The following is a 23215-nucleotide window of genomic DNA, read 5'->3' on the forward strand; positions in this document are numbered from 1 at the left end:
TAGACCAAGATGGTGGTGATGTTGGAAGTGTAGTTTGAAGACAGAATGTGCTGATGAGGTAAGTGGAAGAAAGGTAAGGATCAAACATGATTCCAAGGATTTTAGCCTGAAAAATTGGGAAGATTGGATTGTCAGCCAGCAACTGAGATGAGGAAGATTTTGGTGGAGCAGATTTGAAGGGGGAAGATCTGGAATTTGGTTTAAGGCATATTGATTTTGACAAGTTTATTAGATAACAGGCATCAAACAGGCAGTGAGATAACAGCTGTTGCACCAGTTCCTCCTTCCCATGCTTTGTAACATCATTTTCGTCTGTTTCATGTGTCACAAACCTTACAGTACACTTTTACTCTTTTCCCTTTATACCATCAATTATCTTTTAGAGCAATTAAAAAATAAGACGTATTGTGTTATTTATGTTTATTTTGGTTTCTGGAGCTCATCATTTCTTTGTTTTGAATTAGTTTTTGTGTGGTATCACATTCCTTATGTGAGAACCATATCCTTTGAACATTTTTTGTATCACAAGTCTAATGGCAATGAGTTTTCTCATTTTTTGTTTTCTGAAAAAAGTATTGCATTTGTGTTTGAAAGGTACCTTCTCCAGATTGACAGGCTTTTTTTCTTTCTCATTATATTGACGATAAGTACTTCTTTTTTTGACTTACAACATTTTTGGAGAGTTTGCTTTCCAGAGGTTATGGCATATAAGTGTTACGTTCTTCACACATTCTTTTTTCCCCTTCTACTTTTCAAGATTTTTCTAATTTTCTTTGGCTTTTAGCAGTTTGAATATGATGTGTTTAAAAAAAAAAAAACTTGCTTCTTTTATGTGTAGTTTGGTGTCTTTTATCATTTTTGGAAGATTCTTAGCCATTTTCTCTTCAAATATTACTTCTGGCCCAAACTTCCTTTCTTCTTATGGGGCTCCAGTTACATGCATGTCAGACCAGTTGGCGATATTGTCTCGCAGCACTTACATACTGTGTTCTGCTTTGTTTTTCCCATTTTCCCACTTGTGTCATTTTAATAGATAGTCTCTGTCGCCTTCAAGTTTATTGCTGCTTTTCTCAGTGTGTCAGGTTGCCTGGTGATTCTGTCAAAGGAATTCATGTTTGAAACCATGTTTTTCATTTCTAGCATTTCCACTGGATTCCCTTTTGTAGTTTCCATGTCTTAGTTGAAATCTACTATATTCTTGCGTGTTATCTGCCTTTTCTAGTAGATTCTTTAACAAATTAAGCATAACCAGTGTCAAAGTGCTTGTCTGATAGTTCTAATGTCCGTGTCATTTCTGCATCTGATTCTGCCGCTTACTCTGTTTCTTCACGATAGGCTGTATTTTTTCTCTTTGCTTCCTTGTATGTTTTTTTCCTTTGCTCTCTTTTTTTTATTGAAGGATAATTGCTTTGCAGCATTGTGTTGGCCTCTGCTATACCGCAGCATGAACCATGCCCAAGTATACGCGTCCCCTCCTTCCTGAACCTCCCTCCCACCTGCCACCCTATTCCACTCCTCTTGGTGGTCCCAAAGCCCTGGTTTGAGCGCCGTGTGTCACGGAGCAAAGTCCCACTTGCTGTCTATTTTACATATGGTAATTATGTTTCCATGCTATTCTTTTTTTTTAAATTAATTTATTTTAATTGGAGGAAAATTATTTTACAGTATTGTGATATTTTTTGCCATACGTCAACGTGAATCAGCCTTAGATACACATGTGTTTCCCCCCCCATCCTGGACCCCAGCCCCCGCACACACACCCCTCCCTCCCCACCCCGTCCCTCTAAGTTGTCCCAGAGCACTGGCTTCCTGCATTGAACTCTCCCAGGTCATCTGTTTTACATACGGTGATGTATATGTTTCAGTGCTGTTCTCTCAAGTCGTCCCACGCGCTCCTTCCCCTTCGTGTGTCCCCAAGCCTGTGTTCTATGTCTTCATCTCCATTGCTGCCCTGCATATAGGTTCATCAGTACCGTCTTTCCATATACGTGCTTTAATATACGATATTGGGCTTTCTCTTTCTGATTTACTTCGCTCTGTATAATAGACTCTAGGTTCATCCACCTCATTAGAACTGACTGATGCATTCATTTTTTGTAGCTGAGTAATATTCCATTGTATATATGTACCACAGAGTCTGTATCCATTCACCTGTTGATGGACATTTAGGTTGCTTCCATGTCCTCAGTTCAGTTGCTCAGTCGTGTCCGACTTGTTGTGACCCCATGGACTGCGACACGCCTGGCTTCCTTGTCCATCACCAACTCCCAGAGCTTACTCAAACTCATGTCCATCGAGTTGGTGATGCCATCCAAGCATCTCATCCTCTGTCATCCCCTTCTCCTCCTGCCCTCAATCTTTCCCAGCACAAGGGTCCTTTCCAGTGAGTCAGTGCTTCACATCAAGTGGCCAAAGTATTGGAGCTTCAGCTTCAGCATCAGTCCTTCCAGTGAACATTCATGACTGATTTCCTCTAAGATTGACTGGTTTGATCTCCTTGCGGTCCAAGGAACTCTCGAGAGCCCTCTTGTATGTCCTAGCTATTGTAAAAAGAACTGCAGTGAACGTTGGGCTACATGTGTCTCTTTCTGTTACGGTTTTCTCAGTGTGTATGCCCAGTAGTGGGATTGTTGGGTCATATGGTAGTTCTATTCCTAGTTTTTTAAGGGATCTCCGTACTGTTCTCCACAGTGGATCAGTTTGCATTCCCACCAGTGGTGCAAGAAGGTTCCCTTTTCTCCACATCTTTGCCAGCATTTATTGTTTGTAGATTTTTAATAATGGTCATTCTGACTGTGATGATAGTTTTGATTTGCATTTCTCTAATACTGAGTGATCTTGATCATCTTTCCACGTGTTTGTTGGCCGTCTATATGTCTTCTCTGGGGAAATGCCTGTTTAGGTCTTCTGCCCATTCTTTGATTGAATTGTTTGTTTTTCTGGTATTGAGTTGCATGAGCTGCGTGTATAGTTTGGAAATTAATCCTTTGTTATTGTGTGCAATTATTTTCTCCCATTGAGGGATGTCTTTTAATCTTGTTTTTTGTTTCCTTTTGCTATGCAAAGCTTTTAATTTAATTAAATCCCATTTATTTACTTTTGTTTTTATTTCCATTATTCTAGGAGGTGGGTCAAGAAGTATCTTGCTGTGATGTATATCAAAAAGTGTACCACCTATGTTTTCCTCTAAGAGCTTTATAGTTCCTGGCCTTACATTTAAATGTATAGTTCCTGGCCTCACATTTAAATCTTTAGTCCATTTTGAATTTATTTTTGTATATGGTGTTAGAAAGTGCTCTAGTTTCATTCTTTTGCATGTAGCTGTCCAAAAATCCTAGCACCACTTATTGAAGAGGCTGTTTTCTTTTATTCTTGCCTCCTTTGTCAAAGATAAGGTGCCCATAAGTGTGTGGGTTTATCTCTGGGTTTTCTGCCTTGTTCCATTTGTCTATATTTCTGTTTTTGTGCCAATACCATACTGTCTTAACGACTGTAGCTTTGTAGGATAGTCTGAAGTCAGGAAGGTTGATTCCTCCAGCTCCATTCTTTTTTAAGATTGCTTTGGCTATTTGGGGTCTTTTGTGTTTCCATATAAATTGTGGAATTTTTTTGTTCTTATTCTGTGAAAAATACCATTGGTAGTTTCATAGGGATTCCTTTGAATCTGTAGATTACTTTGGATAGTGTAGTCATTTTCACAATATTGATTGTTCCAATCCGAAAATGTTATAGTTTTCTGCATACAGGTCTTTTGTCTCTTTAGGTAGATTAATCCGTAGGTGTTTTATTCTTTATATTTCAGTGGTGAAGGGGATTGTTCCCTTAACTTCTCTTTCTCATTTTTCATTATTAGTGTATAGGAGTGCAAAGGATTTCTATATGTTAATTTTATATCCTGTGGCTTTGCTATATTAGTTGATTAGCTCTAGTAATTTTCTGGTGGAATCCTTAGGGTTTTCTATGTATAGTATCATGTTACCTGCATCTAGTAAGGATTTTGTTACTTCTTTTCTGATCTGGATTCCTTTTATTTCTTTTTTCTTCTGATTGTTGTGGCTAGGACTTCCAAAATTACGTTGAATAATTGTGGCAAGAGTGGGCACCCTTGTCTTGTTCCTGATTGTAGAGGAAATGCTTTCCGTTTTCACCACTGAGAATAATATTGGCTGTGGGTTTGTTGTATATGGCTTTATTATTTGAGGTGGGTTCCTTCTATGCGTACTTTCTGGAGAGTTTTTTACATCATAAATGGGTGCTGAATTTTGTCAGAAGCTTTTTCTGCATCTGTTGAGATGATCATATGGTTTTTATCTTTCAGTTTGTTGATATGGTGTATCACATTGATTGGTTTGCATATACTGAAGAATCCTTGCATCCCTGAGATAAATCCCACTTGATCATGTTGTATGATCCTTTTGATGTGTTGTCGGAGTCTGTTTGCTAGAATTTTGTTGAAGATTTTGCTTCCTTGTATGTTCTTAATGTTTTTTTTTGAATGCCAGTGTCGTGCGAAACAATCAAGAGTATAGTAAATAGTATTTGTGCTTTGAAATATATGCTTTTGTTTGTTCCGGTTATTAGTGGAGGAGTTTGGATCAGTCTGGATAGGAGATAAGGTGGGTTTGCGTTATGCTGTTTTTGTTTCTTTCAGCGACCCACAGGCTTCCGTTGCCTTGTGGCTCGGGCGGTGCTCCGGGTCTCAGTGTCTGTGGCTGCCTCAGTCAGGCTGGTAGGAGGTCAGGCAGGCCTGCTTTCTCTCAGTGAGCCCCAGGCTCCGGGCTCTTCTAGGCTGCACTGTGGCTTGGGCGGTGCTCCAGGTTTTTCTCAGTGTCTGTAGCTGCCTCCGTTTTCTTCTGTCCCTGAGTGCCTACACCATAGAGGGGTCCTCTCACCCAGCTGCACGCTCTGCCCTTCCCCTGTAGTAGAACTACTGTGTTGTTATTTGAGCTCTCTGCTCTCTGTCTTGGTTCAGCTTCACTCTATCTAGGGTTGGTTTATCAGCCTGAGCTCTGGGAGTTGAATTTCCATAGTGTTCCTATCTCTCTTTCCCATGAGAGCCAGACGTTTGTCTTGCGTCAGTGGTTGATGTTTTGTGGGAGAGTGCTTCCTGTCCCTCACCCGATGGGAGGAATCCTCTGAGGGTTGTGGTACAGCTTCCTGAGCCTCCTGCCGCTCCTTCAGTGGCAGTGGGTCTTTACTTGTGTCTTGGAGGTGGCAGAGTGTGCTGCTTTTCTTCTTGCAGGGCGGAAAGGTCAGGGTGGGAGATGCAGGGTGCAGCGTGTTATGTAGCAGCTGCTGTTCTCTTACTTGCCTGCACCGCTGAACGTGGCTCTGTCTTCCCTTCTGCCCCCCAGTTTCCCTTATATGCGGACGTCCTTGGAAGGGAGTCTAAGCATGTGAGCTCCCCTTGGGTCTGCGGCTGCCAGTGGTTCTAACACAGGCAAGCTGTTTCACATGGCATTGTTTAGCAAACTTAAAATGTTCGTTGATTTCTTGCTTGTATGGTAGTGGGCAGCTCCTCCTCATGATTTGCCGTAGATAACCCAGTGCTCTCCTCAAGAGAAGTAATTATTTTATAGTTAATCAACTTTTCTTATTTTTATGGTAGAAATGAATCCTTGATGAGTATTGAACTTTGAAAAAATTAACATTAATGGCATTTCTATGTATTCTTACTTACTGTTTTTATTACTTAACAAATCTATCAGTTTTGAAAAATATTTTAAAATCTCCCACTCAGGTTCTTCTTGCATTTCTCGTATTTTTATGCTTTATAGGTTTTTTACTATTCTGTGTTCTTCATATATACACTGTATATCATTACATAATGTTCTGTTTTATTCTGTTTGGTGATTTCAGCCATTAATTGAACTGTCTTAATATACCATTGCCTTTGTTTTCTTTGCTTTTATCTGTATATTTTTATCTACCCAGTTCAATAATTTTTTTTATTACTTTATCTTTTTGTATCTTTTAGGTTATATTTCAAAATGCAGATTTATAATCTCTTCATTTAATAAGAGATTTTAAACTTCATATTTAGTGTAATGACTGATATAACTAATTTTTATTCTTGTCATCTTTATGCTCATCATTTTATTGTTGTTGTATTTTAATTTTCCTTATTTTTGCTGTCCAAGTCACTGTTCATCCTTTTGCCCTGTCTTATTAAGTGCAACTCATACCTTAATTTGATGAGTTACTTACTCTTCCCCTTTCATAATCAGATGCACGTGACTTTTATTTGATAGCTGGCGCTCAGCCGTTTTCTCCACACACATGATTTTCCCCACAGGGTGCTCATTTCTGGGTTACTTCCCTCTTCTCCTTGCTGTCGCCCACTGCTGTCTCCAACCTCCACCTACTTGGAGGGTGGAGATGCGTTGGAGATGTGTTTATCTTCCTGCCTGCCCGCCACCCCCCTAAGTTTTGACAAAATGGTGTGTTACTTAATCTAATTTCGTAAAAAAATTTTTTTATTGCTTATACATACAACGTTTCATAGAAAGAACATGTCTGAGTATCTTTCTTTTGGTGATGACAGTTGAACAGTACTCATAAAACATAACTGTACTTGAGTAACTAACAATTACCAAAGATCATCATTGTACAGTTTTGAAAAATATACAAAAAAATACAATTATTGGAGAACAGTTGCTCTACAGTGTTGTGTTGGCCTCTGCCACACATCATCACGAATCAGCCACAGGCACACATATGTCCCTCCCTCTGAGCCCCCCCCCCCCGCCCCAGTTCCCAGCCCACCCTGCCCCTCTGGGTTGTCACAGAACAGAGTGGAGCTCTGTGTCGCACAGCGAATTCTCCCGGGCTGTCTGTCCATACACATGGCAGTGTGCGTATCTCCACGCTGGGCTCTCAGTTCGTCTCTTTCCACTGTTCTCTGTGGCTGGGTCTGCACTCCTGCCTTGCGGATAGTTTCGTCAGTACCCTATTTCTAGATTCCACATGGATGCTTTAATATACAGTATTTGTGTTGCTCTGACTTCCTTCACTTTGTGTAATAGGCTCTACGTTCATCCGCCTCATTAGAACTGACTTGAATTAGTTATTTTCTATAGCTGAGTCGTATTCTCTTGTCCGTATGTACCGCAGCGTCCGTATCCATTCATCCGTTGGTGGACTTCCGGGCTGCTTCCACGTCCTAGCTCTTGTAAGATGTGCTGCCGTGAACGTTGGGGTACATGTGTCTCTTTCAATTACGGTTTCTTCATGGTATGCGCCCAGTAGGGGGATTGTTGGGTCATATGGTAGTTCTGTTCCTAGTTTTTAAAGAAATCTCCATACTGTCTTCCATAGTAGCCGTGCCAGTTTACATCCTCACCAGCAGTGCAAGAGGATTCCCTTTTCCGACATCCTCTCCAGCATTTATTATTTGTAGAGATTTTAATGATGGCCATTCTGACCAGTGTGAGGAGAAACCTCTTTACTCAGTTAATTGTGTTACGCTAATGTTGTGTGTGTGTGCACCACAGGTTCCTTTTCTTCTTCTGATTTCTGTCATTCGTTCTGGCTCATTTGTTTAGGAACTTTGCAGTTCTTTTTCTCATATCATGTGGATAATACTCTGTCCGAATCTGTGTATATCATCAAATAGCTCTCCTTCCCATCTGACTGTGAAGGATTTCCTGACTGGATACATGATTCTCAGGTTGTTGCGTTTCTCTTTCAACTTATTCTCCAAAAATATTTAACTAGGCAATTATGTTTTTTCAGTTTAAAAAGTTTCTTTATTGAGTGCTGCACTTGAATCTCCTTAAATTCCCTTATGTAACTGACATATTCTGTTTATTTATTTTTTTGGCCATGCTTCATGACCTGTGGGATTTTAGTTCCCCAACCAGGGATTGAACCAAGACCATCAACAGTGAGAGCACGGAGTCTTAACCACTGGATCACCAGGAAACTCCCAACGTAATTCCCTTTACTTAAAGTACTCTCTCCTATAGGTGTTCTGTTTTACAAGTATGGATCTTATTTTTCTGTTTGGTCTCCCTCATAGGCAGCTGGCCCCTTGTATAGGCAGTTTGCCCTGGTGGTTTTACTGATGCTCACGACTGGTTATTGGGGAACACTGTGTTATCAGTCCTGCCCTGTAGCAGAAGGCTCTTGGTTGCTGTGGGCCTGTGGGGGCAGGTGGGCTCTCAGCTCCCTCCTGGCTTTCTGGTCTCCTTGCACTTTGCTGGGCTGCAGGGATAGGACGCACTGTGGGCTGTGGCCCTGCCTTCTGTGACTTCCAGCTTTTTACAGGATCCCCTGGTTCCCAGTCCTCAGCACTGCCTCTTGTGCTGTTTTCCAGTGAGGTACTCAGGCTATCTGGGAGACTGCCTCTCACCAGTTCTGTGCCAGGACCTAGGGCTTCACTTTTGCAGCTTCCCATAAAGGCTCGTGGAAGTTGTCTTGCTCGAGAACAAGTGGCTTAGAGCTGGGGTTGAAGGGAAAGGTGCTCCGTTCAGGTTACTATATTCCAGAACCGCTCTCCTTCACCACTCTCCTGCATTTCCCATTTCATACTCCTTTGATGCGTTTCATACAGATGTTTCTGCTTTATCCTGGGTGCTAGTGCAGTTCTTTGCCTGATGTTTGCTCTGTCAGCTCAGAGTAACAGACAGCTGCAGTAATCTAAACCCCAGAGGTTATGCTCTCTCAGTAACAAGGTGGGCATTTGCTGCTGTCAGTTCAGTGGCTCCAGATGTCAGGGTGGACATTTTTGCAATTCTCTCGGGCTTAAAGTGGCTGCTGTAGCCCCAGTTATCATGATCTTATTCCAGATGAGGATAAAGAGGAAGTAACCAAGGCATTAGGGTGTTTGTTACCTGCCGACTCAGCTCTCATTGAAGAGCTTTTGTGGTAGGTTCATACTATGATTTCTGCTTTCAGGTGGTTAGCTCTCCTCTCTGCCTAAATGGAGAGCTGATAATGTAGTTTTTCTGACTAGATACATTAGTACCCTCACAAAGGTCAGTGTTCTAATACTAAGGAGAAAGGAAAAGAAGATTGGATATTCTTCATATTGAGCTTTTTAGAAATGCACTTTATTGGTGGCTTACTTGAATTGCAAGAGCACACACATGCACAATAGTTGGCCTTGAAATATAATTATATTCTAAGTGGGGACTCTAGCCTCCTTTTGTGAAAAACATTATTTTACATATAAATGATTCAACTGCAGATTGATTCACTTTAATATAACTTGTTTCATTTATATGTATATGTGTTTTATTTGCTGAACCATTTCAAAGTAAATTACAGACATTATGACCATTCATTCCTCCATACTTCAGCGTAAGGACATTTTCCTAAATAGCCATACTATCATTTTAGCATCCAATGAAAATAAATGATTTCTTAATGTCTTCTAATTTCAGCCTATATTCAAGTTACTCTAAGTACCTCCAAAATGTTTTTATAGCTGTTTATTTTTGAACCAGAATTCTCGCAGACCACCTCTTATACTTGGTTATGTCTATTAAATCTCTCTTAACAGTCTCCCTCTTCCCATTCCCTTAAAAACAAAACAAAGCAAAAAAAAAAAAAACCAGTTACTCTCTGAAGAGAGCAGGCTCTTGTTCGTGGTATATATCACTATCTGGATTTATCAGATTGTTTTCCCAAGGTACATTATTTAATGTGTTTCTCTGTTGGTGGTGGTGTTCAGTTGCTAAGCCACGCCAACACTTCAGCAATCTCATGGACTGTCTAGGAGAAAGGCTCCTCTGTCCATGGGATTCCCTAGGTAAGCCTGCTGGAATGGGTTGCCATTTCCTTCCCCGGGGGTTCTTCCCGACCCAGGGATTGAACCCATGTCTCCTGAATTGCAGCTGATTCTTTACCACTATGCCACCCGGGAGCCCTATTTGTTTCTTTGTGTTCTGTATTTCTTCTAATCTGAGAGTTAGATATGTACTTAAAAAACACACAGACACACACACACAGACACACACACACACAGACACACAGAACACACAGACACACACACACACAGAGACACACAGACATACACACACACAGACACAGAGAGACAGACACACAGACATACAGACACACACACAGACACAGAGACACACACACACAGACACACACAGACACACACACAGACACAGACACACACGGACACAGACACACACACAGAGAGACACACACAGACACATACACAGACACACACACAGACACAGACACACACAGACACACACAGACACATAGACACACACACACAGACACACACACAGACACACACACAGACACACACACAGACACACACATAGACACACACATAGATACACACACAGACACACACAGACACACACACAGACACAGACACACACACACAGACACACACACAGACACACACACAGACACACACACACACACAGAGACACAGACACACACAGACACACACAGACACACACACAGACACACACACAGACACACACAGACACACACAGACACACACACAGACACACACACAGACACAGACACACACAGAGACACAGACACACACACACACACACAGAGACACAGACACACACAGACACACACACAGACACACACAGACACACACAGACACACACAGACACACACAGAGACACACACACACAGACAGACACACACAGACACACACACACACACACACACACAACACCACCACACTAGCGTATATTAAGCACTTCTCTCTGCCCGCAGGACCCTCAGGAAATGATGCAGTCTCTGTGGTGGGAGACAGGAAGGAGCACAGGCGGCATCTCCCGCTCCCCTCTTAGGCGTTGCACCTTGTGCTCCCTTCTAGACAGTAGGTGCCTGGAGAGACAGGACAAAGGGAAGAGGTCTGTGCCCTCTGGAGGTGCCTGGAGAGTCTAGCAAACAGCCCTGTCACATGTCCCTGTGACAGACCCTGGGGACTGAAGGGCTGGAATGATTGACTTCATACTGTGTTTTAGCAGCAGGCGTCTACCAGCACTGCGTTGATGCAGTTTTTCCATTGTAAAGATGTGACTGATAATCTGTAGGTTACACTGTATGAACACCTATTTTACTGTCATGCTTTACCTAATGGTTTTAGCATTCATTTGATAATCTTTGCCTGAATCAGTTCCTGCTCCTTTTATAAATTAGACTCCTCTGTAAAGAAGAGCTTTCCTTCATCATCTATGGCTGTCTGGTTATTCTGCAGTAGCATTATTGTTGAAAAGAGGAGAAAATGCCTAATTCTTTCTCTTTATTATTTTTTATAGGCTAATATGGCATATGAGGTGTTTCAAAAATTCTTTTTTTCTCTTTCTGGCGATCACTATGGACTTAAGAATCTGTTAATATTTCAATTACACTCTTGTTCTCTTTGATTCTCAAAGTGTTCTAAGTTTGGCCTATGAACGCTAGGATTTGAAAGCCGAAAGGAATCTTAGAAATCAGCTAATCCATATCTGTGACTTCCAGGTGCTTCAGTTGTAAAGGATCCGCCTGCTGGTGCAGGAGACACAGGTTTGATCTCTGGGTCAGGAAGATCCTCTGGAGAAGGAAATGACAACCCACTCCAGTATTCGTGCCTGGAAAATCCCATGGACAGAGGAGCCTGGCAGATTACAGTCCGTGGGGTCAACAAAGAGTCAGGAATGACTGAGCAACTAAACAACAAGGAATCTTAGAAATCAGCAAATCTAGATGTCCATGTTTTATAGCTGAGGAAACTGAAGCTCAGAAGTTTGTTCCACTCTGTTGGGTCACAGATAATTAGTGGCAGAGCAGGGGTTAGCATTCCAGATCTCTGGAATCCTCAGTGATTTCCTCAGTGAGTAAAGCTTCTGCAGTAAAGCTTGCTTTCACATTCTTGCTAATACTGTTAGTCAAAATGACAGAAAATGGCCCACATGCTTCCAGTCATACATTTTTTATTAAAAGTTATCGTCTAGTCTGGTGGGTCCCAAGTTGAATGGATATTTATCTGCCTTGTTTAGAAAAGAGCAAAGAAGCACTGTTGTAGCCTCGGCATTGAGCTATTCGGAGAAGTGAGTTTGACTTGGACGATTTGGTGTTTGCAGGTTGAATTTGTTTTACAGTCACATTTTATTTGATCTGCACAGAATTTTGGAAACTTGAAATTCATTGCCTATACATATATAGAATACTAGTGATTTCATATACAAATTTAAATTGTTGGTTTCAGTAAGATATTCAGTTGGAGTTGGAAGGCTTTTTAAATGTGCATGTCCCTCCAGCTCCCCTCCTGGCCACTCCCTGCTCTATCCTGTATATATTTTTGTCTGATGTTGTGCTGCTTTCCTGCCTCATCTTGTGAGCATTTGGGTTAGTGATTCTTTAGATCGTTGGGAGCAAGGAATTCTAGGAAGATTTCTTGAATATAGTCACAGGTTGAAGGTAGTAATAATCAGACACACAAACAGCAAGAAAATGGTAGAGTTGATGGTTTTTTTTTTGCTGCTAGTATGAGATCTTCAACAGCTAAATCACAAAGTAAAACCAATGATGACAAGTAGTCAGCTAGAAATTTTTGAAATTTTCAAGGAGATAGTTTGAAATGTTGCTTTCCTTCTAGTCATTAATTATGAACCTCACGTTGGGTGTTGAATAGACTCGTGCACCTGGTCAGAAATATCCCCGAGAGAAGGGAATGGCAACCCACTCCAGTAGTGCCTGGGAAATCCCAGGGACAGAGGAGTCCAGTGGGATATGGTCCATGGGGTTGCAAAGAGCAATGAAAACACGCATGCATGTATAATTTATATTATGATGAATCCTGTGAAATTTTCATATATCAAAAATGACCAAATACTAGCAATTTCATACAGTTCAGCCAAGAGAAAAAAGTTACATGTATATGGAGTGCGCACCCTAAACCTTCCTTCCATTGGTACATTAGCCAAGCAAGTTTGAAGCCTGCTGAGGTAGGAGAGGCTTACTCTTAGGCTAGTGAATAAAGCTGTGTCTACATTAAGATTACGATTATGAGGAAGTGCTGCTTGTGTAGTAGAAATGACAGTGAACAGAGGGAGAACGGGGCTGGATAGCAGGTGCTGGGACTCTTAAGGGAAGGCTAAGAGTGGGTTCAGGAAGTATAAAAATTTCATCAAAAGCCAAATATAAATTGTTTTAATTGTCTTCAGTGTTTCTTACCACAAGTAAGTTAACTATTGATATTTTATAATCTTGCAGCCCCAGAAACTCAAGTTTATTTGATCACATCATCCCAGTATACTCACTAGTGTACTTTGAAGGCAATTTAACCAAATCCAGAGAGCTAAATATAAATTTATCTCCTCTATCTGAATTTTATGTCAGTGTATTTCAAATTGAATTGCAGCCCATTGGTGTGTTGTGAAATTAATTTGATTATTCACTTCTGTTAAAACTAGTGTTTTTTCAAAAGTGAAGTAAAGTTGAGTAGAAAATATGAAATTCATTGTACAGAGTAAGGGCAGTGTTATTTCAAGAAGTTTACATTTTAGTTTTTTAAGTATGTGTTTCTGTGTACAGCTGACCTTTGAACAGCATTGGAGTTAATCCACACATAATATATAGTTGGCCCTCCACATCTGTGCTTCTTCCACACCTGTGAATTCAACCAACCAGGATGATGTGATTAAAATATCCATGTTTAAGTGGACCCACACAGTTCAAACTGTGTTAAGGGTCAGCTGTGTATATGTGAATATACTAGAACAAGATGCAGAATGTATTTCTTAGCTCGAGTGAGAAAAGCTGTATTTATTATGGTTTGGCAGTTTGATTTTGTGACAAAGTGATTGCTCACTATTAGTAGCAAAGCTTTAAACTCACATTCCTGATTCTTATTTTGAGTTTTCGAAGCTTAAGAACTTTAGTAATCTGACTCGGTCTGCATCTAAGCAGGCGTTTTCCCCCTGATCCCAGTCATTTCCTTGGGTTTCTGTCTCTTTTCGGGCTTTTGAACCCTGGTTAATTGTTCGATGCAGTCTCCGTTCCCTCTGGATTTGTGCGGTGGAGGGGGGCTGACTGGCACGGGCACGTCTGTTTGGAAAGTGTGTCCTCAGATGGTTTTCTTCTGCAGTAGTTGATGAAGGCTAGATATATGACGAGGTGGAGTGAAAAGTTGAACTATGTGTGCATTAGTACCAAATCCTCAAATTTATTTCTCAAAAAACATCTTAATACTTGGTTTCTGTCTTCAAGGTTGGCTGAAGTAGCCAAATAGCAATCTGCCTGTTGGTGTACTTGTTTTTGGTTTATTTAGGATTATAGTTTTGATTTTAGGAGTCTTTCTAGCATTTTCTGCCTCCTAGTTAACATTCAGCAATAGACCTTCCAGACTCTGCTGTTACTTGGGACTTCTCAGAACCGCTTTCCTTCATCTGTCAAGTGAGGGCCTGGGTTGCTGTTACTGTTTCGTCGCTAAGTTGTGTTTGACTCTTTGCGACTTCGTGCACGGTAGCCCACAAGGCTCCTCTGACCGTGGGATTCTCCAGCCAAGAATACTGGCATAGGTTGCCGTTCCCTTCTCCAGGGGATCCTCCTGACCCAGGGATCGAACTTCGCTGCCTGCATTGGCGGGCAGATTCTTCACCACTGAGCCCCCAGGGAGCTGTGTTAGCTAGTTGTACTTCCTTTAAGCTTTAACACTTAACTGTTGCCTGGAGTTGGGTTTTCTGTTGTTCATTAAGTCATTTATATTCCTTGAAACACTATTTTGGTGGCTTCTTCCCCCCTTAGCAGTGTTCATCAGAAGTTCTGCCGTGTCCTTATGGAGGGAAGGGTTCTACTGTAGAACAGTCATGGAAGGCTTGGGGGAGGCTCACAAGGACACGTGGGATCCCGTGTCTTCTCTGTACCATGTCTGTGGCGTGCTTGGCTGGACAAGCATGACTCCACTCCCAGTCCCTCCAGCCCCTGCTTGATTGCCTTGTTGTGAAGACAGTTTTGCTCACCATCCACCCTGCCTCACAGATCCCTCCCTGTGGGGGCCACTCCTGGTTTTGCCAGCGGTTCTTACCTGGGAATTTGTCTGTACACAGCTTTCCACATCTCACTCCCAGAGATTCTGATATTAATAAGCTCAGGATTCTGAATTTGAAACAAGCGACCCTGGTGAACGAATCTCTTGATGGTGATTCAAAGCTCGTGCTTGGAGAAGCCCGGGTTCGTGGAGTGCCTCCTTGGTTGATTGAAGGATTGGCAGGAGGATTTAAACTTTATTTATGAACAGTCTTTCTTTGAGAGTGGCAAGCCTCCTTCTTTTCTGTTCATAATTGGGATGGATTTATGGTTTTTATTGAAATCAGGTGATTTTCTGCCTGATAGGCTTGTCTCTCAAGTCAGGCAAGACTCTGCTTCTCATGGCTGCAGAGGTTTGAAACATCAAAGTGTGATGTTCAGAGTCTTGTCAGAATATAAATGTTGAGCAGTTTAACCCTTTTATGTTGGCTCCTGTGTTGTGGTTTCAGGCTGTTTGGCTAAAAATAGATTAAGTTGGATTTTAGATATGTAAATATTTCCTGTTGGGTAAATTATTTAGTATTTTAAATGTGTTTCAATCATTGGGTAGGAAGATTTAGAGAAAAATTTTTCCAGAAGAGAAATAATAATTTATTTTTGTATCTTGATTATTGTACTAATTCATTTTCAATATAATCATTACTATTCAGGGTGAAAAGTTTGGACCATTTGCTGGAGAGAAGAGAATGCCTGAAGATTTGGATGAAAATATGGATTACAGGTTGATGTGGGAGGTGAGGATATGATTTTAAATATTTAAAATGTTTCTCTTTGTACTGTTTAATTCATTTATAAGGTTAAGTTAATAGATATTGATACTAGTTGACTGTTTAAGCATTGAATGTTTTAGTTTTAAGGAATCTGAGTACCTTGAGAGTTTAGCATTTAAAAAAAATTGTTGAAATACATAACTAGATAATTATTCTATAACTGAATCAGTTTATATACTTCATCATTAAAAACATTTAATTAATTGATTTATTTGTCTGACCTTGCCAGTTCTTATTTGCAGACTGTGAGGTCTTCTGCCAGTTCTTATTGGCAAACTGAGCTGCGAGGTCTTTGCTCTTTGCTGTGGCGTGCAAGATTTTTTTTAGTTGCTGCGTAGGAACTCTTAGTTGTGCCATATGGGATCTAGTTCCCTGACTAGGGATTGAACCTGGGCCTCCTGCATTGGGAGCTTGCACTGGGAGTCTTAGCTACTGGACTACCAGGAAAGTCACTGAACTTCATCATTAAAAATAAGTCATCCATGAATAAGGATGTTTGGATTTCAAAATAAGCATATTCTTCTTACGGATTTAGAATTTGATTTCTGAAAATTAAATTATATTTTTTGTTTAACTTTTATTTCCCAATTGCAGTTCTAATTGCACAGAAACATTTCTGAGCTTTATATTGGAACAGAAATCCCAGCTTAAACTATACCTTACTTTTAAAAACATACTTAAAGAACTATGACACTGTAGATAGTCTTTTGCTATCTAAAATCTCTCTAATGCAGGAATTTATATATGCAAATGCACATATGTATATATTATGTATATATTTGGAGAATTTTCATCCTAGCTTATGCCACTTACTTTCATTACTGTTCTTTGCTAATCTTCAGAGAAAGAAGGGCCTAGGGGGTGGAAATAGAAAAACAGAGGTGTGGATATTGTTCAACAAAAAGCTGGAAAAGAAAACTCAGTCCCAAGAATTTTATTTGGTGGGTTGCATGAGGAGGGTGGGAGCTGAGGCATGTGTGGATGGGCCTGAGAGAAGTAGGATCGTTAAATCAGAGAGGGATGCAGTGCTGGACCAGAGAACCACGCATACGATGTCTCTCTGAATGTGCATTTATCAGTTATGGTCACCAGAAAAACAGAGAGGTGTGGGTGGGCGTGTGTTTTCCCCAGGGGATTGGCTCACATGATTGTCGGGATGGCATGCTGGAGCCTGTAGGCTGGAAACTCAGCCGGGAGTTAATACTCCAGTCTTGAGGAAGAACTTCTCGAGCATACCTCAGTTTTTGCAGTTGAGTCCTTTGGTTTGCTCAAAGGCCACACACAGTGTTGACAGTAATCTATTTAAAGTCAGCTCACTGTAGATGTTAGCCGCATCTGTAAAACACCTTCAGCGAAACCTGGGTTACTATTTGATTAAATAACTGGGTACTGCCATCTGGCCAGATTGACACATAAAACTGTTCTATCGGCAAGCAAAACAGATTTTTAAGCATCACCGTATTGCTGAGACTGTTGGATGTAGGGAGTAGGGTTGTTTGAGAAGGAGATTCTTGAAAGATTTCTGAAGTGCAGGTGATGGAAAATGGAAATTTTATAGTCTTTAAGTGGAAAATGTTACAGGTTTACCTTAATTTAATATACTGTTTTAATTGTTTATGTTTATAAACCTAAAAAGATTTCTAACGCCCTTAACTGTTTTTCTGGGCTTCCCTGGTGGCTCAGATGGTACAGTGTCTGCCTGTAATGTGGGAGACCTGGGTTTGATCCCTGCTTTGGGAAGCTCCCCTGGAGAAGGCAATGGCAGCCCACTCCAGTATTCTTGCCTGGGAAATCCCATGGATGGAGGAGCCTGGTGGGCTGCAGTCCACGGGGTCGCAGAGTCGGACACGACTGAGCGGCTTCACTGGGTTTCTGTTTTTCTATAAGGTCTTAACTTTCTTAGCAGTTAATTTTTTTTTACCATAAAATTTTTTAAAAATCAAACATTTATGTGCCAAAATAACTTCAATAAGCCATAAATGATAAAAACATCAATTATTAAAGAGGTCATTAATGACTTTTGATATTTGTTTTATTGTCTCTAAAAGTTTTAATGTCGTGGTCAGGTTAGTATCTTGCGCAGTTGGTAATGCTAAGCAGATAATGATTATCATTTTTATTTTGAAGAAGTAGTCTTCCAAGTGGGAAACTTAAGGAGGCTGCCGGTGCTATAGCAGACCATCTTTGCATCATGTATTCCTGTGGTTCTATGATATCTTTATCGTTCATTTTTACATTTCAATAACACCCAGTTCTCTCACTTTCCTACCCAAAGAGCTATTGATTATAAAATCATTCTGTGTTCAGGTAGTGTTATACTCACGTAATGATTGCTGTTCTCTGTTTTCTTTTACTTTTTATTTTATGCCTGTTTTGATTAAACAATATTTGTGCTTGTGACCCCGTTCAGCAGGGTACTAGTGAAGAGTCTCCCGGTGCCCCACAAGCCCTCTCTTCTCACCTAACAGCTTGGATCTCTTTAATCCAGGGTTCACGAGCTTCTGCCTCCTGGACTCCTTCCTTCCGAGTCTGGTCTTCAGGGTGGCTTGTTGCTGGGCTCTGCGCTGTGCTCTTGCACTGCTGGGCAGGGCAGGGGGCTCTCAGTGTTATAGCTTCTTGGGGGAGCATTTGAAAAACAATCAGCACACCATCTGAGCTGCAGCAGAGGCTTGCTGCTTGCTAGCTTTAGTTCTGTCCTTATTGTGTTAATGGAGAGAGTGGCTTCCTATCCTTGAGATGCATTCTTCAAGTCCATTTTTGCTATTTCAGCTTTGGAGCTGCCAGGATTCAGGGGGTGCACAGAGAAAGGAGGATGACTGGTTCTACTGCAGTCTTCCCCTCTTGGAACCATTTGAACCCTCTCAAAGGGAGATAGTGAGCCTTCCCTCCTCTGGTGGGTAAATTGGGACCAGTTACTTAAGTCATTTCTAACAGTGGTAAAGAATACGCCTGCCAGTGCAGGAGATGCAGGTTCAATCCATGGGTTGGGAAGATTCCCTGGAAACGGGAATGGTAACCCCCTCCAGTATTCTTATGTGGGAAATCCCATGGGCAGAGGAGCCTGGCAGACTGCAGTCTCTGAGGTCACAAAAGAGTCAGACACAACTTAGTGACTAAGTACACCCAGTAGCTCTAGAGTGACCCACTTGCAGCTCTCAGATGCGTGGTCCTTCTCAAGCCAGTGGTTACCTACGCTGTGGTTATGAGCGGGAGCCAGGTAGTGATGTGGTGTCTGCAAAGTGACGCCATGCAAGAGAGCACATGGCATGATAGCTCTTAGTCAGTTTATATTTTGGTTATGGTGCCAGCAGTTATGGTGGGCAAGGCCAAGGGCCCCTAGGGGTCATTTCACACCAGAAGGCTTGGAGGTACAGGTGAGGATTGTGCTTACTGGTGTGCACGAGTCCCTGTTAGTGTGGGCCAGGTGTAGAGGGGCCTGCGGGTTTCAGTAGGGAGCGTTGGCTTTGTCTCCTGCAGCCTCCCCTCTCCCTGCTGAGGGGCAGTTTGGTGTTCTCCGATGCCCACTGCTCAGGGCATTCACCGGCACCTCAGCCTCCCTTTGTGTTGGCCACCAGGATTTGAGATTGGGGTCAGAAGAGACTGTCTCCTCTGTCCGTAAGTCTCCTTGATACCTCAGGGTTCTCATTTGAAATTAACTGTATTAGCAAAGGAATTCTGGATTTCTGAAGCCTCAGACCATTATAGAGCTTGAAGCTGGAAATCAGTGCTCCATTGTAAATGCTTCTCATTGTTAGTTTGGTGGAATGTGCGCAGTTGTCTGTGTTGTATTCTATTCCTTCCTTAAGTAGAAGTCTTTCTGCATACTTTTTCCCAGGTAGTTTGGAGTCTGAGATACATTTTCTTCTGTTTTCTACCTGCTCAGACTTGGTCTAAGACCAAAATCCATTGGAGTAATGTTGCTAAAACTCAATAATCTTTGTTTCTAAATCTCCAGGATCTTCTCTTTTTGTAGTATTTTCTTCAGTATTTCAAACTACAGCTCGAATACCTTTTCTCCAGGCACTGTCTCTTATTCTAACGTGTATCTTTAAGTTTTGGTACCTTTATATTGTGTGGGATTCCCTATTGGCTCAGTGGTAAAGAATCCACAGGAGATGTGGGTTTGATTTCTGGGTCAGGAAGATCCCCTGGAGAAGGAAATGGCCACCCACACCAGTATTCTTGTCTGGGAAAACCCATGGACAGAAGGCGCCTGTTGGGCCACAGTCCATGGGATTGCGGAAGAGTCAGACACACATAGTGACTAAACATAAGCCACCTGTAGATTACAGCACAGGCTGTGCGTTTCATTGCTGCCTGCTCAGTCTGTTCTTCAGGCATTCCACAGTGGCTGTCGATGAATCCACTGTCTTGACGCCTCCAAATGGCTCTGCTCTGTTGGCAGGGTATCTTCCCTTCTTTTCCTGGAGCATCCTCTTGCATTGTCTGTAAGGGATTTTTTTGTGTGGAAACTGGCCTGGGAAGTTTTCAGAACTTGGCCTTGTTCTGATGTTTCCAGTTGAGTCATTTATTCCCAAACTTTCCATCTATTCTGAGATCACAGAGTTCGAAACCCCATTCCTCTGTCTCCTGCTCAGGATGGGTTTGTTTTCTGCTCAGTCTTTGAGCACTTCCACTGAGGTAGGGTGTTCAGTGGTGTGACCTGAGCCAGGTTGAGGCAGGATGCCATGCCCTGGGTTCAGTACTCCTGGACGGTCCCTCTGTGGGCAGATAGTTCTTGCAGTTAGCCATCTATGAACTCACATGCAGAATCCCAAAGAACCAGATAGCAACCGGAGACTCCAGTGAGATATACCAGTCCTGGGCGATGTTCTTATAAAAAAAGAGTCAAATCTCTTTTACTTAGATTGATTTTTTTTTTTTGCTATTGTATCATCTATAATTTAGTAGAAAAATATCTATCTCAACATAAGAACAATAGGAAAAAAACATAACACTGTTTGAACTTTGCTGCTTAAATTGTCATGCTCTTAACCTAAAGGAGCTGCAGTCTTGTAAGGGTTCCAGAGGTAACTCATGGTGGGATACCACGAGTACAGTAAGAATAGCCTGCTTCACCTGCATGAGCCTGACTTAAAGGTGTTTAAACAGTTTTACTGTTGTTTACTTCCTGAATCTGTTCCCTTGAAGATTAATGAGGAAAGCTGTATTTTTTACATCTGAAACTGAAAGTGAAAGTGGATCAATTGTGTCCTACTCTTTGCAACCCCATGGACTATAGCCCACCAGGCTCCTCTGTCCATGGGGATTCTCCAGGCAAGAATACTGGAGTGGGTTGCCATGCCCTCCTCCAGGGGATCTTAAGGCTAGGGGAATTGCCAGGGCAATTAGTCATTACAGTTTGCTACATAGCTGCATATTACAAAATGCAGAATATCAAATTATAGCTTTATTTATTTTAGTTAGCAGAAATGATTTTGTACCTCTGAGTAAATGTTTTAAAAAATGTAGCTATAAGAATTATAAGATGACAAGATTTGCAGGTGTATTTGTAAGAATTGTTAATATCCTACAGTTATAGTAAACTATTATTTCAGAATAAATGTGTATACCAGATGAACTGGGGCCCCTTTTGTAATTGGCCAAATAAATGTAGATTGTTCTTGGAAACTTCTTTCCTAACCTCCATTCTGCACTTCACTTACATACTGGTGATGCTTACTAAATTAATAACCACTCTGTGGTTCTAACAAAGAAAGAGCAGATAGGAGCCAGGTGAAGACTAAAATTCCCACCTTACTAATGAGGTGTATATGTGGTATGTATTACATGAGCATATACCGAGTCCGATGGTAGGTGTGCTTTCTGCTCAGCAGGGAGCTGGGCATGGGGAGGAGGGACCGTCAGTGTCTTAACAATCAGCTGAAGAGAAGAAAGCATGAGGGAGAGAAGCTCAAAGTACATTTCTGCTCATTTCTCTCTCATGGAGGAAAAAGTGAGGGAATGTTTGCTGAGGACACACACACACACACACACACACACACACACAGAATTAGCCTTTCTCTTTTTCTCACACTGAGAAATGACGAGGTTAGAAATTCTTCACAAAGCAGAAATAGGCATGGTAAGTGAAACACGGTAGAAAGAGCAAGGATACCAGGGTCAGGCAATCTGTAGTGTGATTTCGCGCTGAAGATCCAGTAAAGCTTTTGTTTTCTTGGGGTTTATGTTTCAGCAGGGAAAGAGAGACATAAAACACCTTTAATGAGTAATACAAAGAAAGATAGTGATATGGATATAAAGAAAATAAAATAGGGCAAGAAAACTTACTTCATATGAGAACTTGAGCACACTGTTATTACTGCTGAGAACAGCTACAAAAGACAGATTAAATATAAAAGTGATTTGTGTAAGGCCATCGAAGAGCTGTTAAAGACAAGATTCCTAGAGTGACTAAGGCTCCAGAGAGAGGAAAACTTTGAACAGATGAATTGATAATCTGTAGCCTTTTTTTCCCCGCCTTGGGGAAGTAGTCAGAGCTTTGCTGATTCTGGGTATGGGCAAGAGGCTGAAAATTCACCTCAGCCCAAGAAGAGAGTTTGTGTTTGAGTACAGAGTAGCAAGTAGATCTTTGGGCAGTGTTGGGGGGTTGGAGTGACATTATTACAGACCCAGAGCAACTCAGAAACATTGCTGGCGCCTCCTCAAAACATTTGCAGAATTGTGAAGCTGCATGACAGAACGCTATAGAGTTAAACCATGTATGGTACTTCTAAAAGGCTGTATTCTGCAGTCTCCTGTTGCGTGGAGGGGCCCTCAGTTGCACATCATGCTTTCATTTGGAAGGAAGCACTGTATGATGGTGCTGTAGGGATAGGATCAACTGAGGCTGGCTGAAGTCTGCCTTAACTGCAGCCAGCTTTGAGTCAGCTTACTGCCTTCATAGCTTACAGTGAACAGTTTCCACTTTGTCTGGCAGAGGTTGGGGTGAACCGTATAATATCTGCATCCTCTAATTTTTTTTTTTTACTACATAGTGTCCAGCATGTAATAAAAATGACAAGATGCTAAGAGATAGGACCGTATAGTCATACTGGACAATGGAAAGTGACTTAGGAGGATTCAGATATTGATTGGAGTTAGCAAATGAGGACTCTTAAAATAAATGTTATTGGTATGTTCTAGCAAATGGAATGGAGAAGGCACTGGCGACCCACTCCAGTACTCTTGCCTGGAAACTCTCATGGATGGAAGAGCCTGGTGGGGTGCAGTCCATGGGGTCGCTAAGAGTCGGACATGACTGAGTGACTTCACTTTCACTTTTCACTTTCATGCATTGGAGAAGGAAATGGCAACCCACTCCAGTGTTGTTGCCTGGAGAATCCCAGGAACGGGGGAGCCTGGTGGGCTGCGCTCTATAGGGTCGCACAGAGTTGGACACGACTGACATGACTTAGCAGCAGCAAATGGAAGAAAAGATGAAG

General features: G+C 41.7%; 1 protein-coding gene across 8 annotated transcripts in view; it reads left to right on the forward strand.

The window, feature by feature from the left end:
* Positions 1 to 23215, forward strand: part of PRDM5 (PR/SET domain 5) — a 268026-nt gene that overhangs the window by 13807 nt on the left and 231004 nt on the right. For all 8 annotated transcript variants that reach the window (XM_060416677.1, XM_015096345.4, XM_060416678.1 and 5 more), the window contains one exon: positions 15651 to 15734. In XM_060416677.1, coding sequence (XP_060272660.1) covers positions 15651 to 15734 — 84 coding nt within the window. The remainder of the gene's footprint in view (positions 1 to 15650; positions 15735 to 23215) is intronic.

This window comes from Ovis aries, chromosome 6, assembly GCF_016772045.2.
Source record: "Ovis aries strain OAR_USU_Benz2616 breed Rambouillet chromosome 6, ARS-UI_Ramb_v3.0, whole genome shotgun sequence".
Taxonomy (NCBI): Eukaryota; Metazoa; Chordata; class Mammalia; order Artiodactyla; family Bovidae; genus Ovis; species Ovis aries.